Genomic DNA, 25,450 nt, shown 5'->3' on the forward strand with positions numbered 1-25,450 from the left:
AGACCCTAACCTCACAGGCAAGTCTGCTGAAACTCTGATGAACAAATTAGTTTGCATCCAGAAATATATATGCCAATACTTCTATATTTCAGTATGCAAATTTTCTCAAATGTTACAGCTATTTCTAAACGCCTAAAGTTGAAGAGTGAAATATTCTTAAGAATTAAACAAATACTAAGTGTGGTAGCCAGAAAAGATGACAAGAAGTAACAAAAGCTACATGTTGATGCTGCAGGCAAAAAAGACAGGAAAATTCAGAAAATAGCCAGAAAGAAAAGAAAAAAAATATGTAACTATTAATGGCTGAAAGAATGCTATATGCTGCATAAACTAAGCAACTCCATTCATTTTTGCATGAAAAGTAGTTACTCAAATTGCCTTTTAAAAAAACCAATTTTTCTTTTCAGATGTCCTCCATTCTCTATTTCTCGCATCTGATCTTAATTTAATTCACACAGTTTCTGCAGAGCTCTTTTGGTTTTTAACAATTAAATGAGAGAAATTCAGCAAAGAAAACTTTTCCCCCCTGCATCTGAATTTCTACTTATTCTGAATCCATGGAGATAAATGTTCATAAAATGTACTGATTTCGCTGAACGTTTCTGCATAATAGTTTCCAAACTAGGCTGGGTTAATACTCTGAAGAGAGTATTAAATATAGAGCACAGACACAAATATCATTGTACCGGTGATAGGGCTATTATCAGTTATTAACTAGAGTTAATTATATGTGTTTGTGTGTGTCTTCTGGTCAGTTCTGACTCCAAACAACTGCCGGGACTAGTTCCTGCAGTTTTTCAAAAGTTGCCATTAACTCCTTCATAAAGCTGAAAGAGAGTGACTAACCCAAGGTCACTCAGCTGGCTTTTTGCCTAAAATGGGAAGAGAAATCACAATTCTCCTCCCCCACCTCCCATTTTCTAGTCTGATACCTTAACCACTACACCAAACTAGCTCTAAGGTTTATTCAAAGTCTCAGTATGCTCAAACATCAGAAGAGAATATCTCAATAACCATACTATAAATGCATATCGAAGTAAGCATTCAATGAAAGTCAATATATGGTAAGTTAAACATAAATCTAGAATCTCTATAGTTAGTAAACTGTCCACATGGAGGAAAAAACAATGTGAGTCCCAGAAATAAATTTTGCAAAGAAAGGGAGGGAGGGCTGAGAAAAGAATTACTTCCCAAACATTAAACATAGTAAGAAATTAAAAACAAGCATGTTTTTATCAGTTATGTTTGAATGTATGCCATCCGCAAAGAGATTTAATTTTCAAATATAAACAGGTCTCTTTAAAGTGGACATTCTAAATTTGTGTTTTAGTGGTTCACACAGCTGGAATTAAGAATCAACATTTTTAGCTTCCTTTAATAGTTTATCAGCACTGCTAGAGCACTACATCACATAATGAGCCACAGCAATGCTATAAGATAGGATATAAAATGGAACTAGCTAAAAGAAACTTTCCAATTTTGTTATTCAAAGAAAGAAAAAAGAATTCTACTGAGCCTCATTAAACAAAAAAGATGGTGGTTCTGAAAAGAAACTTTGATGACAAAATCAACTACTAATATGGGAAGGGAGAAGCCAAGATTCACACCTCTATAAAGTCTGTCAATTTTTAATGTTAAGTATTATTTGGTAATTCTGCCAAGGAGTCACATCAGTGAAAACCAGCCCAACTAACCAAGTAAAATAAACAGGACATAAACCAGTTAAATGGGCTAGTATTCACAATACCCTTTCTGCAGAAACAGTTTGATGTCAGAACTTAGACAAAATCTCATATACTTGTCATATATGATACTCCCTCTTGTTTATACATGCACAGGCAAGCCATGAGTGCCTGCCCTCTCTCATATGCATGTGAATGCTCCTTGTGATCATACAGTATCTAGAGAATGTAATGTGTACAAAGCGTACAGTCAAGGGAAGAGCCAAAGTCAATAACTGCTCCTGCTGAGTAGTGTTTGCAACATTATCCGTACTGTGCTTTTCAATTATACATGTAAAAATGGTTCATAACTGCATGCAGCTTCCTAACCAGCATGCTGTCTCCACAACAGGAAAAATAAGGCATTTGAAGCAGTGTTTCTCAAAAATACTAATAATTTTTAAAAATCCTTAGTGGATCAACAAAAGCCAAACTATTTTTTTGTTAGGACTCTCTCGTGAAAGCACAAAACAACTTTCCAGCCTTAAAGTTGATAAACTCTAAAAGGAATTGGGTGTTATAAAGACTACAGCAATTCCATTATCAAAAGGAACCATGAAAGCAAAAAGGACATTAGTCATCAGAAAACTTTATGCTCTCACAAAGTTAAAACTATTAGCTTTAATCCCACAAAATACTGTACTGATGGGTGAATCATCCATCTGATCTCCCCTTTATCCTACAATTCAATAGCCATAACCCAAAACTACAGCCTGCCAAAAGCCATTATATCATCAAAAGTTGCAACTAGAACCTACTGTATGAACTCTTCCTGGGCTTTTTCTAAGATATCATAGGAAATAATCTTTCCCATATTGTACAGAGCAACTTCTCCATAAAAGGAGGAGTGAGTAAACTGAGGATAAAATGAGTTGCAACTAGATCTTCTTTCTTCACACAGATGCACAACTTAATCAGCATGGTATTTATATTCCGGGAAGCAACGACAGGTTTCAGCAATCAACTAGAGCTGCCCATGATGGGATGCGTCCGTTCCTCCTTAACAGGGCAACTCTGATTTATTTGCAAAGAGAAAGAGAAAACCCTAGACATACGCATACACCCAGGAGAGGTAGATACGTGAGATATTGTTTTGCACTTACGTATAACCTTCCGAGTTGATGTCCCCGACATAGCTTTTCTGGACATAATACATTTTATGAGTATGGCTGCTGCTGCCGGCGCCGCCGCCGCCGCCGCCGCCGCCTCCCATCATCATATGGGAGTTCATGTCGTAGCGCATATCCGGGCCGGACTCCGCTCGGACCATCCTGCCCAAGGTGTTGAGCCTGGGATGGGATCCATTCATGCTCATCTTGAAAGCTGTATTAACTCAAGCGTGCTGCCTCGGATAAGGAAGAGCCAGATCACCAGAAAAGCATCAACTTGCACCGACGGAACTGAAGAGAGGTGTGTCCTGGAGAAAGGCTGTATTCTAGTTGTTGTTTTTTTCTTTCTTTCTTTCTCCCCACTTCTGGCAGAAGCAAACGAGCGAGCAGCGCGAAGCCCCCAGTTAGTTCCCTTACGCAATACAGAAAGCGAGGCGGCTAGTCTGGAGGAGGGGGGGGGCGGTCAGGATAGGAGAGAGGAAGCCGGGACAGGTACACAAAAAAGTGGGAGGAGAGGGGCTAAAGACAAAGGAGAAGTAAGATGAAGACTAGCTGTTTGGGAGAGAAAGAAAGAGAGGCCGGTCCCAGTGGCGTTCAGCGGCAGCGTCCAGGTGAGAAGAAAACCAAGCGGCGGCGTTACTGGTGGTGGCGGAGGAGGAGGAGGAGATCAGCTAGTCTCCTCCCTAGAGACACAGGAAGGACGAAGCCGCAACTTTTGGGAATCTTTTTGAACTAACAAGTCTGGGCGTGGAACCACCGCCCTCCAGTTCATTCCGGTCCTCGCCTCCCCCCCCCCCCGTCGTCCCTCCTCCTCCTCCCGCCGAGCCAGAGACATAAAAGTAGATCCTACCGGAGAGACTCCTGGGCCGCCGCCTCTGCGCCTTTACCTGGGCCCAACCCAAAGGCTAGGTGGAAGCCAACGCCCCGCGCACAGTTACGTCCTCGCTTTCATTTGCAAGAGTCTCCCTTGGTGGCCCTGTCGCCCTTGACGACAACAAGGAGTCTAGCTGGGAGGGCCAAGTGAGGAGCGCTGGGCTCCCACGGGAAAAACCTACTGAAGGTGGGACTCTTCCCGGTGTGGCGGCGAAGGGTTGGAGTCGCCGGTGAGGATAATCGGCTCTGCCACCTCGCAATATAACTTTGACTTCCGGGCGGGGGCATCGCCCTGTGGCGCGCGCTCTTCTCCCGAGGCCAGAGTTTCACCAAAAGCTGGGAATTGAATGGGGGGGAGGGGACGGTGAAAAAAGTTCCCTTATGCTTCACAAAGAGGGAGGAGGATTATGAACCTGACTAGCCAGCTTCCCCCACGGTGTAACGACCCTATTGATGTGATTTGGAAACGGGGGGGGGGGAGACAGAGCGTCCACACAGCCTCTTTACCCAGGCGCGAGGACGTGTCCGCGTGCTCCCGCCCGCCTCCCGAGGTCAACAAAAGGCCGAAGCCGCAGAGAGACGAATTTAGAGGTTGTGGTTGCCATATGCTAAATAAATAGAGGCTGTAATGCAGGTAGTTCTCGACTTACAACGGTTTGTTTAGTTCGAAGTTAGAACAGCACTGAAAAAAGAAACTTATATCCATTTTTCACACTTATGACCATTGCAGCATCCCCATGGTCGTGCGATTTACATTTGGATGCTTGACAACTGGTTCGTATTTATGACGGTTGCAGTGCCCCAGGATCATGTGACCTTTTGTGGCATTCTGACAAGCAAAGGCAATGGGAAAACCAAAATCACTTAGCAACCGTGTTACTAATTTAATAACTGCAGTGATTCATTTAACAAATATTGTAGGAAAAGTCATAAAATGGGACAAAACTCACTTAACAAATTTCTCACTTAGCAACATAAATACTAGGCTCAATTGTGGTTGTAAATTGAGGACTACCTGCACTCAAATGGTATTTTTGTCTTACCGTGGCTTGAGTCACTCTGCAACTATAAGGTGGGGCGCATGGAAGCGACTCTCTTGTGTATGTCAGTAATCTCGTGGCTCTTGTGCTGATGCTGTGGTCCTGGACCTCCCCACCATCACCCAATGGGGGGTTCTGCATTGGGAATCACGGTGAAATTTGGTTTTCTCAGATTCCATTGGCTGATTAAGCAATGGAACCAAAAGGAGGTCAGGAGACCCATTACCATTATGGCCAGTTCACTTGGAAGGGAGTTGGTGATGCAGGGCTCCTTTCCTTCGCCCAAATGTCCTTTCCTGAGCAATGTGTGAGAGGTCTGTTCAATTTCACCCTCTCAGAAAACCATAGTCAGGAACTGGGGCTGTTTCCACATGGCAGTGATTGCACCTATCTAGCAACTTCCTCTAGAGCAGTGGTTCTTAACCTTTTTATACCGGCGACCCCGGTCATAAGGATGCGCCCCCATGCGCGGTGTGCATGCGCGGCGGCACCCCCATGCGCGGCGCGCCTGTGCGGCTGCACCCCCATGCACAGCGCGCATGCGTGGCAGCACCCCGTGCGCGCCGCGCCTGTGCGGCGGCACCCCCATGTGCATGCGCTGTGGCGCCGCCAGCTGAGGGAAAAAAATGGCAGATCGTGTTTGGCGACCCCCATAAAATGGTCGTTCAACCCCAAATGGGGTCGCGACCCACAGGTTGAGAACCGCTGCTCTAGAGCAGGGCTTTTCAACCTTTTCACCCATTGTACCACTTTTAGGATATGGCAATATCCGAGTACCATCAGTCGCCTAGCAAGGTGTCAAAAACTTCCTGTCTGAGGTTTCCATTGTTGTGAGCATTTCTGTTGAGGATTGGCAGAGGGGGTGGGCTGGAGGGGTGTTTGGTTTTTATTCCCCCATCCGCTGGATGGTTGCAGCAGGTTTTGGTCACTTCACATGACCCTGGGACACTGTGACTGTTATAAATATGAATCAGTTGCCAAGTATCTGAATGTAAATCACAAGACCCTGGAGAGGCTGTAACATTCCAGCTGATCGACGCTTCTTCTGGGCTCAGTGGAAGTGCCAGGATCAGTGCTGCTTTCCAGTTGATTGGTGCTTCTTCAGGGCTCAGCAGAAGCATCAGGATAGCACCGAGCTCCAGCTGGAGCCTGGCGCTGATCCTGGCGCTTCCACTGAGCCCTGACAGCCCCGAAGAAGCGCCGATCAGCTGGAAAGTGGCACTGATCCTGGCGCTTCCACTCAGCCCTGACAGCCCTGCAGCTCCAGCCATCTCTCGCTCAGAGTGCCGTGCTGCCACCAGTTCAGCTCATTCCCCTCCCCCATCCTTTTCTAGGATGGTCGCGTATCACCTGCCAGATGCCAATGTACCACAGGTGGTACCCGTACCACTGGTTGAAAAGCCCTGCTCTAGAGGTGGTGGATTTCAAACTGATAGTCCACGGGCCAAAGAGAAAGCACATCATCAGGATAAAGGCACACTGACTTCTAGGAGCAACAGAGGGTTGCTAGTAATGAGAAATTCCCCAGCTCCAATGCATTATGTCAACTTCTAGTTTCTCTTTTGTTTTTCCCCTCTCCAAAGGAGCAAAAGCTTTTCCACCTTAACTGAAAGAGAATGGGGGAAATCTTATGTTGCTACATGCTCTCCAGCCATGCCTCAATGACAAAGATCCATTTGAGACACAGGAATGTGAATTCCCTATTCAGGAAGTAGCTGCTACCAATATTTTCTTGAGTAACTTTTAGGCTTTTATTTTTAATAGACAATACCTTCCTATTTCCTTGGAATACACTGGATGGGCAAGTGAGATAAAGAAATAAAACAAGAATCTGTGCTTCACAATAAAAACAAAACAGCCTCAGGGTCATTTGCTTGCAATTTATAACAAAGCTTAACTAAACAAAGACACTTCCAGATCTGAAGCCTTTTTGGTTGCCCAGTTCTCATTCTACTATTATAAACAATTTGCAGAACTATAAACTTTTGTTTGTTGAAGTGTGTCAGTTCACACTAAACAGTAAAACATTGCCATGTGAAATTATAAAACTAGTTGGGATTTTTAAAATTTTAAATTAGCTAATTATTTTTCCATATAAGAATTACAGCTATTGCACTAGTCCTCCTGAAGTGCTTTAAAGATCAGGAAAACGTTCTATTGGAAGAGTGACTTCTCAGTGCTTTTTCCATAACCTAATTGTTCTCCCTTGAAATCTGCACATAACATTAAAGGATGGGAAGAAAATATGGGCTTAGATCAATAAGAGGTCTTAATAATTGTCTAATTAGAGGCAGATCTCAATATATTAAAATTTTGCAATGTTAAAATTTTATACAAGGTGCATTCCATATGATTATATTTCAAAGTAGTTCAGAACAAATCTTACTTTGTAAATTGAATGTATTTATTACTGTTATTTTTATGCCACTCTACTCCAAGCAACTTAGAAAAATTCTAAAACCCATTTTTGCTTCTCTAAATACCAAATGTTTATAAACTAATTTGATATATAAATAAAAAGGTAAATCTTTTAATTAGATCACCAATTGCCCACTATGAACAACATGTAGTCTTACTTGCAATTGTCTAATTACATTATTTCTTGACAGGCTTTTCCATGCAGAACAAACAAGGGGGGGGAATCTAACTGAAACAAGTTAGCTGACACAAATATAAGGAATGCTAGTGATGTAATGCAAATGTTGACATTATGAGCTATATTAATGTGATCTATTAACCCACAGTTTTTTAAAACACTGTAGTAGAAACTTGCAGTATTTTGGAGTTAACAATTCTTTGTGACTGACTTTTGCACTAATATCTGAGTGCCTCCATACACAATTTTGAGACTCATCACATTAGCTCCTATGTTCACCTGGAGAGGGATAATTGAAAGAGTACAGGATAACTTGGATATTTTCCTCTTAAAAATGAAAAGGGGGTGCACAAATAAAGCTTCTACACAAACATTTGAATACATTTGCATGGAAGTTACAGAATGTAGGAAACTGTGACTATCATAGATACACACTGAATGCCAAGCACCTCATTCACAATCATGACTGCACAGGGATGCTGTAATGGCCTCAACTTCAGGGATCACAGCTGCTCTTTTTCCAGTGTTATCATAACTTTGAACAGTTGCTCAATGAGTGGTGAGTAAATAAGGACTAAAAGCTGTGGTGGTGCAGTGGTTAGAATGCAGTATTGCAGGCTAACTCACTGCTCACTATCAGGAGTTCGATCCTGACGAGATCAAGGTTGACTCAGCCTTCCATTCTTCTGAGGTCAGTAAAATGCGGACCCTGATTGTTGGAGGCAATATGCTAACTTGTAAACCGCTTAGAGAGGACTATAAAGCACTATGGAGCAGTATATAAGTCTAAGTGCTATTGCTATTCTAAAATTCTTCAGAGGGAAGAATGTATTTTAGCTCTCCTTTTTGCAGAAAACAGGATTTAAATTGATACGATTATTTTATTATTTATTAAAAGATGAAAAAGAGGGTTTAAATCTATTTCATCCATAAAAGTTCACAATATAAAAGAAGCCCATTTTTAGCATGATGAATCTTGAAACTGCAATTATATTTAAAAATAATAGTACAAAGCACTTTTTACAATTCATAGTTCATTACAAGCTATAAACTCAAATGATAAAATTATAAATTATAGTCTTGTGATATTCATAGCTGTTCACAAAAACCTCTAAACAATTATGCAACTATACATTTAGAAGTGACATGAGTGGTTTCAGTTATGAGGCATCATGGAACTCAGAGGTGTATAGAGAAAGCTGTATTACTGTGCCTTAAACCCCCCAGGGCTTATCTCAAAGCATGGGCAAACCAGTTGATCTGAAAAAAAGTCCCATAAGGATCCAAAACTAACCAGGGTTTTAAAGTTTGAATTGGGCACCAAACAATCGAAGCTATTTATAGTCAAGCCACTGTATAATTCTAACAGTAATATAACTACATTTTTGGTTTGTTTCTTAGAGTTATATTCTGCTTCAGGAGATCAGGGTGGTGCACATAGTCTCCCTTCCCACTTTTCTTCACAACAGTCCTGTGAGGTAGGCTCAGCTGAGACAACATAAGTAACCCATGATATTGAACTAGCCCATATACTACACACTGGCTTACAGCAGCACGAGATTTAAATAGAGGTTCTCCAGATCTCTGTACCTGAGGCATTTTTCTCAGAAACATAAGCTTTATTACTAAGCCACGGATATCCCAAACAAATTGGGTGTCTTATGTCCACTGCACTTTTAATGTATGTTGGATGTTGGTTCCTCAGGAACCATACAATCCTATCTAAGATCGGCCACAAATCATCCAGCGTTGTCAGTTTCCCACCAACAACAACTCCATCTTGTAGGGATTAAGTTTCAACATGCTTCAATGAAACATCCCAAATTGTTTCTCACAGAGGGTGTGGCAAATCATGCTTAAAACCTGCCAGACCTGATTGACAGCTCGGCTGAAAAACTTGAAACGCTTAGCAATTTTGCTTCAGGTGGAGTACAGCAATGCAGCAGGCACTTTTTCTCAAAGTTGAACGTTACTTACCTCACAACAGGGCCTTTCAGCAGTGAGACAGGAAACATAATTATTTGCAGCTGAATTCCTTGCTTTTCTTGGTGTTTTCTTGAACTCTTCTCTGTTATTGACGATAGATTTAGGAACAATTCCTACATGCAAGCAATGTATTAAACCCCCCAAAAGCAATCCTTTTTGTCCTGTCAATCCTTTTTGTTTTTCTGTTTTCATGACATTACCTTCATTTACTCCCCAACCTTAAATTATTTTTATATGTATCAGCATTGTTTTCCCTTTTCCGCCAATAGCAGTTCATGGCATTTTCAAGGTGTTTCATGTGATTCAGTGACCATTCCATTGGTGGTGCGGTCAGATTGGTGGGTAGGCCTCCTTTCCTCTTTTCCCCTTTCCTGACTACTTTAATTAATTGATTAATGCATAGAAATTACAATTAACATTAATAAAAAGTTGTCAAGAAGTGGAAGAAAGCAGCCTCCAAACCAGCATTAAAAGAATACATTGGAAATTGTGTGCAAGTAAGCCAGATGTTGCTGTTTTGAGAGGGAGAATATAGTTTGGCTTTTAGATCCATTTAACCGTATTACCCATGTGCTCTTTCTTACTGAAGGTGAGAAAATAAATTCTAGGGCAGCTTGGAAAAAAACTATAAATTATTAGACAATTATTTGGACCCAAAGACTTTTCTGTCTGAAGAGTTAATTATTTCCCATGACTAGAGGATTAGCAAGAAAGCAAAGATTGCAGAGTTTATAATGCTATAAAGTGAGGAGCAAAGAGCAAAGTGAATGAGAATTGATGTTTAGAAAAGAATGATATAAACTAGAGATGTTGCTTAGAGGGAACGCTTCATGGCTTAGTTAGAAATTATAAAATATGTAAAAAAAATAGGGGAAAGGTAAAAAAAAGGTTTAAAAAAGTCAAGGTAGCAAAACAATTTTGAACAATCTCTCCCATAAGCTTATGACATTAACATTGTTGGCAGGAGCTGAGAGGAGGTATCAGACGTTCTTGATCAACAAAAAAGCTTCAAGAGGGTAGTTTCAAAGAATATACCGTACCTGGATGAATTGTGGGGGAAAAAACACTCCTTCAATAATAGAGTCTGAGCTGAAAGAGTAATTTGGTACCCCTGTAAGTGTTTATGGGGGAAAAAAAAAAGATTGCCAGGCATATAATCTCAATTTAAAAAAGAGCAAAGATATGTTTCTATATTATTTTCCTTGCACTGTCTTAATTAAAGCAGCATGTGTTTAGGATCATACACTGGCAGTCATAAAAATCAAGGACAGGTTTGTAGATCATCTGCCTTTTAAACATTGGCACATTCACTGACAAATTGGTTCACAAGAATGTTAGAAAAATAACTCCCTGTAGGTGCAGAATTATTTGTGCATAGATATTTCCTTTTTCTGTTTGTACATTCACCATTAAGAAATCCTCTCCCAGAAATGACTGATTCTGCTAGAACTTATCCAACAACTCTTTATGTTAAATCTGACAATACGGTGTTAAAGTACCCTAACATTATAAGAACTACATTAAAAAAAAAGAATTTTTTTAAAAACAGAAAAGGGCCTAATATATTGAAGTAAGGATCAGTAAAATCCTACTGCATACAACACAGGCTAGGCAAATATTTCCAATATAGTGACATATAGAAGAAGAAGAAAGTTTAATTCTATAAAAGTTGTGGCCTATATCTGAGCAATCTGTGACAATGTAATTACATTAATCTTTCAGTGTTATTTGTATTCCTTTCCAGTTTCAACTCTCCTTCATTTGCAGTTACTTACTGTATGGCCTAGGAAGTCCAGAGAATATTTGGAAGACTTTTGGCATATTGACAATATTTTATTTACCAAGATAATTTGGTAAAATTATTTTAGTAAAATAAATGTTAGTTCTTATATGGATAGGAGTCCTGTAGTGGGCAATGAGTATTTTGTTCACTTGCTTAAATGTGTCAGCTGCCACTTGCTGTGTTGGGCTGCTAGGTGGTGAGAGACTACCATGAACTGTGGGGAGGGGCAATGAAGGGGGAGAATGCTTGGGAAATCGAAAGTAGTTGTATCTCATCCAGTCACTGCCTCAAGATCACCCAGCTGGAAGAAAGAGGGAGCTGTATACCAAACTGGGCTTGGACTAACCGGTTTGAAAATATCTTGCATGGACTTGATTGGTTACATTGGGGTGAGTAATGAGAGACAGTTAAGGGGGGGAGTAGAACTTAGAGATTTTGACGCACAATTCTCAGTTCTGGCTATACAATGCTACAATACATTTGATCTGTAATAAAACTATACCTTTCTTAATAAATGGAGGAGCCAAGGATTAGGGGTGTCAAACTGCTGGCCTACAGGCCGGATGCGTCACACGGAAGCCGCACCCACCCCAGCTCCGGCAAAGGGGGAAAAGTTGTGATACGTCATGACAAGTCACTTGACACAACGAATTTGACACCCTTGACTTAGAGGTTCAAGTTGTAGTCAACTTGACAAAATGTGACCAAGCCATACCTGCTACAGTTCTTGTATTTGTACTGAGTACACCTGCAGTACTCTGCTTATCTTGCTGAGATGGGCATCAGTAGAATTCTACTCAAATGATACTGCTGGAATCAGGAGGTATGTAGTAGGGAGGCATTAGATATTGTAGCCCAAGGGCTCTTTCTTCAGCCAACTCCCAGTTCTGGTCCCTTCTGTACTTTCTCATTCTCAATGCAAAAACTGGTTTGTTCCAACAATACACCTCCTCCACTATTCCACTTCTGTAGGGAAACTGCCCATTCAGGAAAGTTTGCTCCTCCCATGTAGGTGAATAGCCCATTCAGGAAAGAGCCGTGCATGAAAAAGCTATTCGATCCAAGATTCTGCTTCCTTATCAGGTGTCTTTCTCAGAACAAAACAGTGTGAAACGCATTCATGGTAATCATTCTGTAAATGGTGTATATGCTTTACTGTCAGGAATTCACAGAGCTGCTAGTTGTAACATGAATTACATTTCTTCACACAAGCAATTTTCTATTTGGCATTCAGAGCTTGTTTCCAAGAGGTGTGGCTTTTTTAAAAACAAGTATTAATGAGTCACACCTACAGTACTTGGATAGTTAAGCTATGGGTCCTGCCCTAAGGAGTGCCAGTGCTTCTGTTTTGTTTTGTTTTGTTTTTCTCCTCCTCACTGCATATAAGTCTTAATTACTCTCTTTTTTTTTTTTTTTGCTAAAACAGTTTCATCCATAACTTTACCACTTAAACATCCTAATCAAAGTGTCCCAGCAGCTTGTTATAATGCATTCATATTTTGTCAATATTGTTGCTGTGGCACAAAGATTTAAGATCAAAGCTGTGCTTTGAACTCATTTGTAACATGGTGTAGATAACTCCCAGTCTTGAGTAATATCAGCTTTCCAGTGGATTCTGGGCAACTTCCCAGTTTTAATTAGATGTCAGGTATGTCTTTTTAAATTGATAAACAGCATGGAATTCAAAGTTGGAAGCAGCTAACTTAGAAATTGAATTTTTGTATGCCTCCAATCTGCAAATTCAGAGCCAAAGTTTTCTTCCACCCCAAAGAAGTTGCAGCTAAATACGATGTTGTCTGCAGTGAAGTTTTTATGAAGGCACGAAAGAATGTGAACAAAGAAAGAATCTGGAAAAGGCAGATGGAAAATGTGATATAAGCCACACAGACCTCCACAGGTTCAAGCAATTGATAAGAGACAGCAACAAAACACCTTAATACTTTGCATAGGCTGTTGTTGAAATATTTTAAACTGAAAAAATTATGAATGACCTGCAGAGCCATGTGAAGAAACAGCAGATAATTGGGGTGAAAATAAAAGCCACAAGTTTGAAAAGGTATAAAACTGAAACTTTAATTTTACAAGACTAATCTGTCCTCCCTGTAGGATATGCCTCCTCCCTCCTCTGAACACCAATCTTGGGAAAGGCAAAGGAATGAGAAGCAAGTGAGGAACGTCAAGAAATTAAGCAGGGTGGAGCAACATCAAAGGCATGGACACCACAGAACCCTTGAGGTTAACCTTCTGCAGTTTAAAGAAAAATATCAGTCTTCCAGAACAACAGAGTTTTAAGCTGAGTGGCGCCCATTTTAGGACAAAACATGGAGGCAATTGGAAGAGTGAGATAAATTTGGAGGAAATCGCAGAGATTTAAAAATAGGAGAATTCTAAGACAGAAAGTTGTCAAAATAGAAACCAAGAAACCTGCATAAATATTTTTAGGAAGGAACGGCTGCATGACTGTACCATAAAAAAATATCTACCGGTACATAGTTACTGCATAGTGTACCTAGGAATGAAATCTTTCACCAAACTTTGAGCATGAAAAAAAAACAGTTCCATATCTAATGGAATGTCCCAGGAGCAGTTTTTTAAATTTCTTTTTTAAAAAATGGGTGGGTGATTTGCCTTCTTCCTTGCATTATGTACATTAAATTAGATAAAAGAGCAAGGCATTTTTTTAAAAAAAATAATAAACCAGCAAGCACATTCCTTTTGTTTTTATTTGACCAGCACTTTAAGTCAAGAGTAGGCATTTTGAAGAATGCCAGATGTCCAAAAGTTTATCCAATTACTCCACTCGACTTGCTAATAGCCAGAAAACATCTGGAGGCCATCAAGGTTTTTGCCTCTGACTAACATTAATTGAGTGGAGGGATGACCTAAAAACAAACATTTCAGTCTATAGTATTTGAAAATGTAGAGTGGAAAAAAGATAATCAATTCACCATTCAATTCTCATACATACATACATACATGTATGCATGCATACATACATACATATATAACATACATACAAAAGTATTTTCCCCCAAAAAACAAACCCCATTGTAAGTCTCCTCTTTGGACTGGATCCACATTAATTCTGAAGTTAACAAGCTACAGATACCAGGAATTAAAATGGGAACAAGATCGTGGGAGATTTTAAAACCTTCCTGCACTGATCTTTTCATCCAATATCTGCTCTTCGTCTGGTTTGAATTTGGCATGATGGGTCAAGTGGACTATGGGTCCTCTGTATAAAAGTGCCTGCTATTCGAAGGTTTATGTATCCCAAGTTTTTGAAAGAGTGTTAGAAAATTGGGGCCTTGGCCTAATTACTCAATCAGTAATTAGCAATATCTGGGTAGCAGGCACCACCAGCTCACTGGTCACCTGTAGTCTTCTGAAGTAATTGTTACTACATTTGTCTTTCTTATAAAATTGCGTATAAAAATAGTATGAAAATATGCCACCTCTTCTGTAAAGTGATCTATATGGGACCAAGCTCCAGGCTAATTTTAAACAAGTAGGGAAGGTAAAAACAAACAAACAAAAAAACCCATGGGGGACTCTGTGGCTGCATTCAGAAATAGCACACTCCATAAGGGGATTTCTTTAATTTGGCCAACTGTGATGTATGAACCCAGCCATTGAGCTTACCTAATTGGGTTTAGCCATGGTTAAATAACTTGTAGTGTAACACATGTAAACCAGGTTTATAACTAGAGTACTGTTTCACCCATTTAAGGTACTATATGCTAGATTCATACATTATTATACTATGCCAAAACATGCTTTATCCATTTGTGGCTTAGTGTATTAACCAGCCTCTTTAGTAGTACATACTGGGGGAAAAGTTGAAGACTGTAAATGTCTGTGGAGAGTCCCAGTCATCCAGATCAGTTGTCCCAAAGGTGCTTTGTATCACAGAAAACTGTAAGTTTTGCTTTTCCTCATGACATGAAAACCAGCTGGGCCACGTACTCTCTCTCAACCTGCCCCTCTGTTGGGAAAATAGAAGGAGGGACAATTATATATATACAACCTTTAGTTGCACAAAATAAAGGTAGAATGGAAATCTAATAAAAGAAATATGTGTGAATTTAATGTAAGCCCAGTCAGTGTGGTTTCAAATAATTTTATAGTTTAATGTATGAAGACACACAATAGTTGCTTATGCTGTAAACTGTTGACCTTAAAGGTATAATTTGGTCATTTTCAGCTGTTTTATATGTCTCTGAATATTAAAAGCAATCCTGTCAGAGGATTGCAAAGAACAAAGTAACACTAGTCCACACTGTGGGCTGGAGATGCGATCTTGTCTCTGAGGAAGAAAAATAACCTTGTCCCCTCCAGACATTTTAGTAATAACTCCTCATTCCTTTCCCATTGGATCACTCTGGCTGGAGCTGATCAATGTCTAAATTTAAACATTTAAAGGACACCTAGCTGCTGCATGCATTTACAGTTCCTATTAAATGTAATGAAGTACATCTGAATAAATGAGTGATACGAAAGTTGCACTACAAAATGAATTCATTTTTTCCCCACTTGAACAATGTAGGGATTACCTAATCCACAATGTGAATTAAGGCCTGGAAATTCAATAAGCAGCAAGGTGTAAAGGGAAGACTGCAAGTAGGGCAGTGATAGCAAACATTTTGAGCTTGGCAAGTCAAAAAATTTGGAAAATACCTAATTTAATTCTGCTGGTGTCTCACCACCCTCTCCTCCATGAACAAAACAGAAACAATGCTGTACATATTCCTTTGTAGTTCAGTGCACTTCTTGTTCATACAAATGCAAAAGCTGCTTTCACACAATCACTGACAATACACTCATTTTGGCGAATGCGATCACGGGTATGTTGTGCACCTTGAAAATGAGGTTTGATGCTGAAAAACCACTCAATGCAGTGGTTGGAAGACAATTGCATGGTGCGGCTGCCACAATCCTAGCACATTTTGCAAGTTGCTCTCTTTCATGTCCCCACAAATCACAATTCTGAAGATGACAAAATCATATGCTGATACAGATGGCAAGAATCCATTTTAAGCTTTGGATAGTGCAGGATCACACATATCTTGTATTTTTGTTCGTTCAGTTTCTTTGGTAACTCAGACAGGGAGAAAAGTTATCAGGAACTGGTTAACATTTGGAGTGTCATCCAAAATGTTTGGCATGTCACCTTTGACATGTCGCTGAATAGGAGGTAGGAAAAAAATCAAGATAGCAACCACAACTATGCAATGCACATTAACAAGGCAATCCTGGCCTCCGTCTTCTTCTTTTTTTTAACCACCTCTTTGCATTCACTCCTGCAAATGTAGAAGTGGAAAGGGCTCTTGCAGTTTTACTAGTTGGCTAAAAAGTATTCCACATAATTTTAAAGGTACAAAAGCCCCACCATTGCTGTTTGTTTGTTTTTTATTCAGCCACATTCACATAAGAAGCAAATTGTTGAGACTTTGCATTCAAAGTGCTGGCTCAGTTGATACAAAGGTTTTACCCCCAAATGTAAAACAAAAACACCTATATTTGCACTGGTTCTTTGATGTCCATAGAGTGAGTAGCTTATCCAACTCAAGGACAAATATTTGCTCTCTAATGCCAGCGCAGAGAAAATTAAATACGCTGACGAAGGTATTTGTTTAATTAGACTTTCTCAAAGTTTCTGAGTCTGTTATTACTCTCCAGTAAACCAAACAAAAAACAGGGTCATGAGCAGGTTTTCTTCTTGAGGCAGGCAACAGCCAATGGAGGAAGGAAGCCTATCTCATGCTGGATTGAAGCCAAGATTATGTTAGCCCTGGCTGCTTCCTGGGTGAAAGTCCCTATTTTGGTGTTGTATCTGAGATAAATCAGTTATTTTGTTCTCTGATAAAAATCTTCCTCTCTTAGATCAGAAAGCATGTGAGGGGAAAGATCAGAGTTAAAACCATTTGGTTTTATCCCTTGAATGGAGCTTCTCTGATGTTTCCCAGACCTATTTTGAATGACTGAGCAAAGCTCTGAAATATCCCTGTAATAATTTCAGATGTTCAATATTTTTGAGCAAATGCAGCCTGCTTCCTCATCCTGCTCCATCCAGTGCAACAAACACCTGTTTATATGGATGTAAATAGCTACCGCAAGGAAGGACATTGGTTCTAGAAAGAAAGCCCACACAATTATGCCTGCGCCTTTCATTTTGGAAAAAAAGAAGGAACCTTTCCCACTTGGCTGGTGCTACATTGCAGCTGCTACTGATAAAAATTGTGTCCACTGCCCTCTAGCCTCTTCTGTGGCTTTAAGAAAAAAACTGTTAAGATTTTTTTTTAAGGTTTACAGTAGCTGTGGGAGGTCTTGCCCAGAACAGCTGGAGAAGGGAGCATTTATTTTCCCCTTCCTGTGATATATTCCACACCAAACTTCTCATCAAAAGCTGTTAATATATTATGGGCATAATAAAATACCTGCCTATATTAATTTTGTGTTGGCTTCTGCTTCTCAGCCCAACACAATTTTGGGAGGTCAAAAATCAGGAACACAACCTGAAGAAATAGGTTTAAACACATGTTCTCTGAAGACCATTGCTGAATCCTGTTACAGTTGCTTTATAGTAACAGCAGTAGCAAAATTCAAGCGTGAATTGTGATTTTCCCATATCATGTGAAGGTTGGCAATTGCAATTGAGTCCTGCAATTATTTTTTCCATGCCCTCCAGCTTAAAATGGTGACTGCATCTGTGAGGGAACAGAGTGGTTATGTTGGCTTTAAACAGGAGATTGTCTAGCTCCTCCTGAAGAAACCTTATCTGGATATTGGACAATTTTCCTCCAGTCTCCAACCTTTTTTTTCTAAGGAAGCTGTTTAGAAACTGCTTTATAGTTGCAGAAGACCCTGGAGGAAACGAATTATCTGAAATCTTTATCTGGATGGGGAAAAACAGGTGGCACGATTGTGAATTTTGACCTCTCCTCCACACACAAACACACAAATCTGGGGACTTTCCATGTTTAGTCCTGGATGGGAATTTACTTCATCAGATAGGATTGATGTGCACCTTAGGGGTCCTATTGGACTCATTGGTTCCTATTTGAAGAGTAGTTGGCAGCCTTGGCCAAGAGTGCCTTTTATTTATTTATCATATTTGAATGGCAGCCAATCATACATTAAAGTGACTATGGGTAGCCTTTGAACAAATTGTACAAATCCCTATTACTAACTCAGGAATCCCTTCATACTCGCTCATTTTCTTGCTTGAATTATCGCAATACACTCTACGAAGAACTGCTCTTGAAGACACCTAGAAGCTACAATTGATCAAGAATGCATTTGCCTGGGTGGTTATGGACACACCACCATAAACCCCTTACATAATGTAATCATACCAGAGAGGTGTTAAAGACAACAAAGGTCTTTCCAAAGCAATATTTTAATAAACAGTACGTGACATGAAGTCTTTTCATAATCTGATTTCTACATCAATCCTTTTTATACATTTTGTTTACATGTTCAGCACATTATTATTAATAAGTAGAGAGCCAAGATTCAGATGACCCTAGCCATTGAAAACCTGGTTTCCCTCAAATTCTTGGATAAGCCTCTCTTGAAATTGTTATAGACATATTTATATGATTGGCCTTGAATGGTTTACATTATGTTTTTTTATGTTTATTGTCCTCTTTGTTTTGTCTTTTAAATCCAAGGTCAGCTGCCCAAAGTCTCTATTTGTAACTTGGGCAGCCATGTAAATTAAACAAACAAAAACAAGCAAAGTAACAGACCATGCATTTTCATTTGTGGTCTATTATATTAGAGACATATATCACACAAAAGTCTTATATATATATAAGACTTTTCTTGCCTGTGTGTAAACTCCTGGGGGTTGGTCGTAAGAAATAGGAACAACAAGATGACCAACCTCCAGGAGTTTACACACAGGCAAGGAAAGCGGCGGGGCTGGCAAATAGAAGAACGGAGCTTGAAGCACGCACACAAGACAGCGCAGCAATACAGAGGCAAGCGAAGACAAATGAGGGGGTGGGGACAGACGACTGGGAGCAGATGAACAGCGGATCTCCAGGCACCTGCGCACACACACAAAGAAAACAACAGCAATTGGAGAGGGGAGGACAACTTTAGAAACGGCCCCTTTAAGAACTACACAGCCGACGCTAATGAGCAGACCAATGACCTGATCTAGGGTCAGAGCGCAGAGGCAGCCAGCCACATAAAAACGGACTCCCGGATCCAGCATTTTATACCCTGACGATGTCGATAGTGTGACCGACGAAAGCTTGGTTTTGTAGATTAAACATTCTTGTTTATTATTTCATCCTGGTGATCACCTTTATTTATTTCACATTATATGTATGTATGTATGTATGTATGTATGTATGTCATAATAAAGATGCTTCATAACATGAAACACCTCTGCTTCTTTCTAGCAAAGAGTATGAACTACAGCAAGTGGCACATTATTGCTTAATTTATTCTACTTGTCAAGGGAAAAGGAAGAGCATCAGCTTCCTATCTTATTCCTAGTCCCTCTGCAAGAACTACTGCATCTTTGAACAATGATCTAAATCCAAGTCTGCTATAGTAAAGGATGTCCGTTCAGGGATGCCTGCAGGACATGGTAAAAAAAAATTAAGATGGCAGCCATAAAACTCTGAATAAAACTCTGCACATGCATATAAAAACAGGAGAAGCTTCAATCACACTATCGTAGACACCATCTTGACTTTTTTTAAATCATACCTGTTGTGTCCCGACATTGCAAGGTTCCCGGGAATTGCAAAAACTGCCCGGGACCAGACTGAGTGGCGCCGACCGAGAGTGCATGCTCAAGGTGCAAAAAGTGCCATCTTGTCCGGGGAATTGGGATGTATAAAAGGAGGCCTGCGTGCCTTGCTCATTGTTGTTGGAGTTTGAAATAAGCACAATAAAGAGCTTACATGTGTATTCTTCATTCGCTATCACTCCCAGGACTTAACAATACCCTTTTAGCCATGAAATGACAAAAATTCATTTATTGTTATTGCTTATTTATTAAATTTGGCTGGAAGGGTATCCCAGTGGTTAAGATGCCAGGCTTGTTGGCTGGAAAGCCAGCAGCCCAGGTTTGAGACCCGACATCCAGGTGACGGGGGTGAGCTCCCGTCCTCACACCAGCTCCTGCCAACTTAGCCACTCAAAAGCATGCAAATACAAGTAGATAAATAAGTACCACTTTGGTGGGAAGGTAACTGCACTCCGTGATATTATACTGTCCACATGATTGCAGAAATGTCTTCGGACAGCACTGCTCAATGCCTTGAAACAGAGAAGAGCACCACCCTTTACTGTCGGCAACCACTAGCAGAGTAAAATCCACAGATATCCCTTACCTTTTTCTATTTATTAAATTTCTATGCCACCCTCCTCTGTCAAGTGACTCTAGATAGCTTTACAACATTAAAACATTAAATATTAAAATGAACCAAGATTAAATCAATGAAAAACCAAGGAACATGAAAAACATGTTCATGGAAACACATGAACGTGTTTTTGCTGAAACATGGAGCATCACACCTGAACTGAAAGCACCATCGAGTGCTCTGCTAGAAATGAATGTATGCCAGGCCATGTATTCAAGTCAATGGCGTTAAGCTGGCTTCAGTCCATGCATTCTGGAAGGATACTTGCAAAACAGGATGTGAAATGAAGCATTTATTAAAGAACCTAACTGAGATGACCTCCCTTTTGTCTTCATTCTGCCCTGTAATTTGGAGTGAAGGGAATCCCTCAGTAAAAGATGAAGGGGGTAAATGCAGAATTAAATAGTATATATTTATCAGTTCTAAAAGCAGCACCTGTTGTCTTCTTCCTATTACTAAAGGGTTTCTGAATAATCATATTAACTTTGTGGACAAGAGGGTTAGAACTACTGTACCTTTGAATAATGTTCTAAATTCAAACTTGGCACATTAAAATATGTCACTTCATGGATGTCTACAGGTTGTGGTAAAAAAAAAATCAAGACTGTAGCTGCAACCTGGGTGTATTTTATTGCACAATTTTAAAATATATGTTAATGATTTATCTACAGGTCATGCCAACTGATATTACACCAGATGGAGTATGCAATTGGCCAACTTTCTGATCACAGAGTGTATCTACCACATATTTTAATAGTTTCAGGAAGAAATGTTAGCAGCTGCCACATCACCTTTCACTGTGCAAAAATAATGCCTGAGCAAAAATAACGCTCAGTGTTACAACTCCATTGGAAAAAAAGGACTTACAACTCACAACTTGCCCTTAACAATTGTTGCAGCATCTCCACGGTCACGTGATCCAAATTCAGGCATTTCAAAACTGGTATGTATTTTACAAAGGCTTCAGCTTTCCAGAATCATTTGATTGCTGTTTGCAACCTTCCCAGCTGGATTCTCACAAGGCAAATCAATGGGGGAAAGTCAAATTCACTTCACAACTATATAATTCACTTACCTGCAGGGATTCACTTAACCATGGCCAAAAAGAGATCATAAAATTGGATGTGACTCACTTAACTACTGTCTTGTTTAGCAATGGAAATTCTGGCCTCATTACAGTGGTAAGTCAAGGACTACCTGTAGGGCAGTTGAAAATTATTGCAAATAATGCAGACTATTTTGTGGCATTGCTTATCTCTATGGCATTGTGAAACAGGTTATATATTATGCTAATCCATGTATTTATAAATGAGAGATTATGGCTTTATTCTGTTGATTCAGTAAACCATTAAGCAATGGCTCAGCTAGGGTTACCTGATCCAGACTACAACAATCCATATGGTGCCAGTTGTTTAACCATGGTTAGTAGAAGTAGTGTATACCTTTTTTTAATGAAAATTATCAGCACTTTTGATCAGTGACGTCATCAAAGTAAACAAGCCCACGTGCTGATTACGTCAACAGGGCACAGCCCTAAAAGGAAGTGACGTGCTCAGCCCCCACCCTCCGGATGTGACGTTTTGGCCTAATCCCATCAAGATTGGCAGTCAATCTGGGTACATGATTAGGTTAACCCTAGACTAATTCTATGGACATTCAAAACCAAAAAGAGCTAAGTAAAGTGAATAATTAGCAGAGGCCTGTGTTTTTGGGGAACAAGCCCTACTTTGGGGAGCTGTTAACCCTAGACTATTTCTATGGACATTCAAAACCCAAAAGAGCTAAGTGAATAATTAGCAGAGGCCAGTGTTTTTGGGAAACAAGCCCTACTTTGGGGAGCTGTGAAATAAAAAATAAAAAAGGCTTTTTATTTCTAATCATTCTAGCCTAACGATGCTTTTAATTTTTGTGGAGTTTTAAAAATCAGTGCCTCAAAAGCTGGGGAAAAAGAAGCCCCTGAAAGGCAGCCAGAGCCTGCATTTAACCCCTTTTTTCTAAAAGATATTTTTTTCTAAAAGGTATTTATGTCTAGGTGGTTTTAAAAGCATTTCCTCGAATGCAGGGGGAAAAACAAACAAACACAGCCCCTTTTAAAACCCACAGCTGGTTTTTACCTTTGTAAAAAATCTAAACACACATATTTTGCCATTTGTACCCTGAATAAAATTTATTCTGCCCGCCTTCCCACTATAGCAAAAGACAAGGAATATTAACAGGAATTAAAATGCTCACAAGAGGCAAGCAGCCAACCAGGCTCACAAGAGGCAAGCAGCAAGCAGCCATGCCTGTCTGTCTGCTAGTAAAAAAAAAGAAGGGGTAGGCCTTGTTTGGGATGTGCCCGGGCATGTCATGCTCCCCGTGATCTGGGCATGCGCTATGCTCAAGGGCGTGTCATTGCAAGGGGCAGGGGAGTTTGCTCCCCCTGATCTGGGCATGCGCAATGCTCAAGGGCGTGTCATTGCAAGGGGCAGGGGAGTTTGTGCGGGCAGGGACATGCCCGGGCATGTCATGCTCCCCGTGATCCGGGCATGCGCAATGCTCAAGGGCGTGTCATTGCAAGGGGCAGGGGAGTTTGTGTGGGCAGGCCTGAACAGCTAGCGATTTAACCCCCAGCAGTCTTTTGAAGATGGCAGCCTCTGATTCCAAAGGTGTTTTTACACCAACAGCAAAAGATAGCTTCGGACACTCTGATACAAGGCCCCAGCCAACAGAATGCAACAAAATCTGTTGCAGGGGTTATGATAAAGAAAATTTTTTATTCAGACCTGTGTTACATGGCTGTAGCATGGTGTGTTGTAACTTTAACGATGAGATGCAGAGTACTTACCGGACAGCCTGTGAAATGGTGAATGATACTACATTATCTCCCAGCAATGGTAAGTAAATATGTTTTTATTTATGATAATGTAAATGATGCTGGAGCGGATACACTGCTAACAGAATGTGCTTTATATTTTGCAGACTCTGAATTAGTAATACCTAGACAGCAAACACTTCAAGACACCCCGCTTTTAGATTCCTGTGATAATCGCCGTGGTCAGAAAGCTTCTGCAGATTTTTCTGATCTAGACTGTAACAGGGATTATGAGTTATCCCAGAAACCACACTATCTACCTTGTGAGTTAAAGAGCTGCAATTTGTGTAAAGACTGGTTTGCTTGTGACTACGGACGTGATTTATGGGGCACAGGCGGGCCAGAGTATTATAAAATAGCGTGTTATAGGCCTTTATCTTCTGATTCTGATAGTGGTGATGAGGGATATTTTTCTGATGGCGGTGCTGTGCGCCCTCTGAATTCTGTATAACCAATAAAAGACTGCGTTAATGTCAACACTTGAACATTTGTCAGTGGTCTTTCAGTATAACGATGCATGAAAAGCTTTTAAGTCGTATTTATTATACTCCGGGGTGTGTAGGGAGTTATGGAGGTGTGAATGCCCTTTTTCAGGAAGCTAGAAAACATGATAAAAACCTGACCATGAAGCAAGTCAAGACGTGGCTGTCAGGGGAAGACGCTTATACGCTTCATAAGCCTGCAAGAATTAATTTTCCTAGAAATAAAACAGTAGTGTCTGGCTTAGATCATCAATGGCAGGCTGACCTCATAGATGTCTCCAAATTTTCTAAAGAGAATCATGGAAAAAAGTACATCTTAGCAGTTATCGATGTGTTATCTAAATATGCCTGGGCCTCCCCTTTATCTGATAAAACAGGGAGGGAAGTTACATCCGCTTTCCAGAATATCTTTCAAACAGGACGTGCACCCCGAAAATTACAGACAGATGCAGGTAATATTCTTCAGTGAATATTCCACTGAAGAAACTTTTAGCACGTTACGGCATTCATCATTTTGTCACTCATAGCGAAACTAAAGCAGCCGTTATAGAGAGGTTTAATAGAACCCTAAAAAACAAACTCTGGAGATATTTCACAGCTAGAAATACCCACCGGTATGTGGACATTTTAGCAGATACTATTCAGGGGTACAATAGCTCTTACCATCGTAGCATCGGTACTGCTCCTAGCACCGTAAATTTGTCTAACGAAAGGGGTGTGTGGATGAGGCTTTATGGGGCAACTTTAAAAAGAAAAAGAAAGGAAAAATGTCTTAAGATGGGGGATCATGTCAGGGTATCCAGACTGAAGGGTAAGTTTGAAAAGGGCTATCAGCAAACCTATACGGATGAGATATTCATCGTCAAAGAACTGCAGACAAGGGGGGAAAGAGCGGTGTATAGATTAAATGATTATACTGGTGACCCTGTAAAGGGGGCTTTTTACTTTGAGGAGCTCCAAAAGGTTCCTGCTGACCAACAGCGCATATACAGAATAGAGAAAATTATCCAAAAAAGAGGGCAGGGGAGACACAGAGAATTTCTAGTCAAATGGACTGGATGGCCAGAGAAGTTCAACAGTTGGGTTAAGGAGACTGAAGTACAACATCTTTGATATGGCAGAGTTTTACATCACCCTTCCCAGCAATGCGTCAGCAGCAATTTTCCCCCAAAACAGAAATTCTAATTTCACTATACAATTAGCAAGATCATTGGATCTTCCAGGGTCATGGGAAGTAGGGCTAGCAGAGATACAGTATCCGCATAGTTGGCACACATTAACTTCTCCTGGATATTTTGAAATTGCTAATGAGAGAAAGAGATGGCATTTTTCTTTGAGAAGCGGATACTATACTAGCATCCGACAACTGTTAGAAAATATGAACAAGCTTATATCAAGTGCCAAGGACGGCCCTAAGACAACCCTACAGTATGATGCAGTGGGTCGAAAAATTAACCTTAAAGGTGATGAACCGCATACCATTCTAGTTAGCGGAGAACTTGGACATCTGTTAAGTACGTTCCCTGGATTCAACACCTTATATGTTTACACAGACATTGTAGAGCTCCAGATAGTGGGTGACTACTATGTGCCATTACTGCGCTGTGTGCCTGTGCAAGG

At 40.3% G+C, this 25,450-nt stretch overlaps 1 protein-coding gene and 1 long non-coding RNA gene across 5 annotated transcripts in view; one reads left to right on the forward strand and one right to left on the reverse strand.

Annotated features, from left to right (window-relative positions):
* The window catches only part of LOC120311135 (desmoplakin), a 50,089-nt gene extending 46,390 nt beyond the window's left edge, over positions 1–3,699 (reverse strand). The window contains exon 1 of one of the 4 annotated variants that reach the window (XM_039350320.1): positions 3,681–3,699. Coding sequence is in view for 3 of the 4 variants with exons in the window: in XM_039350311.1 (XP_039206245.1) it covers positions 2,825–3,036 (212 nt within the window). In the remaining variant the exon portion in view is untranslated. Of the gene's footprint in view, positions 1–2,824; positions 3,589–3,680 lie in introns of those variants that run through there. The other 3 variants (XM_039350311.1, XM_039350327.1, XM_039350336.1) reach the window with 3 other exon arrangements.
* A 12-nt stretch (positions 3,700–3,711) lies between these two features.
* Positions 3,712–23,515, forward strand: LOC120311157. The gene is made up of 3 exons (XR_005557540.1): positions 3,712–3,933; positions 21,166–21,437; positions 23,456–23,515. It is a non-coding gene; the product is annotated as an uncharacterized LOC120311157 (long non-coding RNA).
* Positions 23,516–25,450: the final 1,935 nt, after the last annotated feature.

The sequence above is a fragment of the Crotalus tigris genome, unplaced genomic scaffold (genome assembly GCF_016545835.1).
Source record: "Crotalus tigris isolate CLP2741 ecotype Arizona unplaced genomic scaffold, ASM1654583v1 scf7180000017567.3851432, whole genome shotgun sequence".
Classification (NCBI taxonomy): Eukaryota; Metazoa; Chordata; class Lepidosauria; order Squamata; family Viperidae; genus Crotalus; species Crotalus tigris.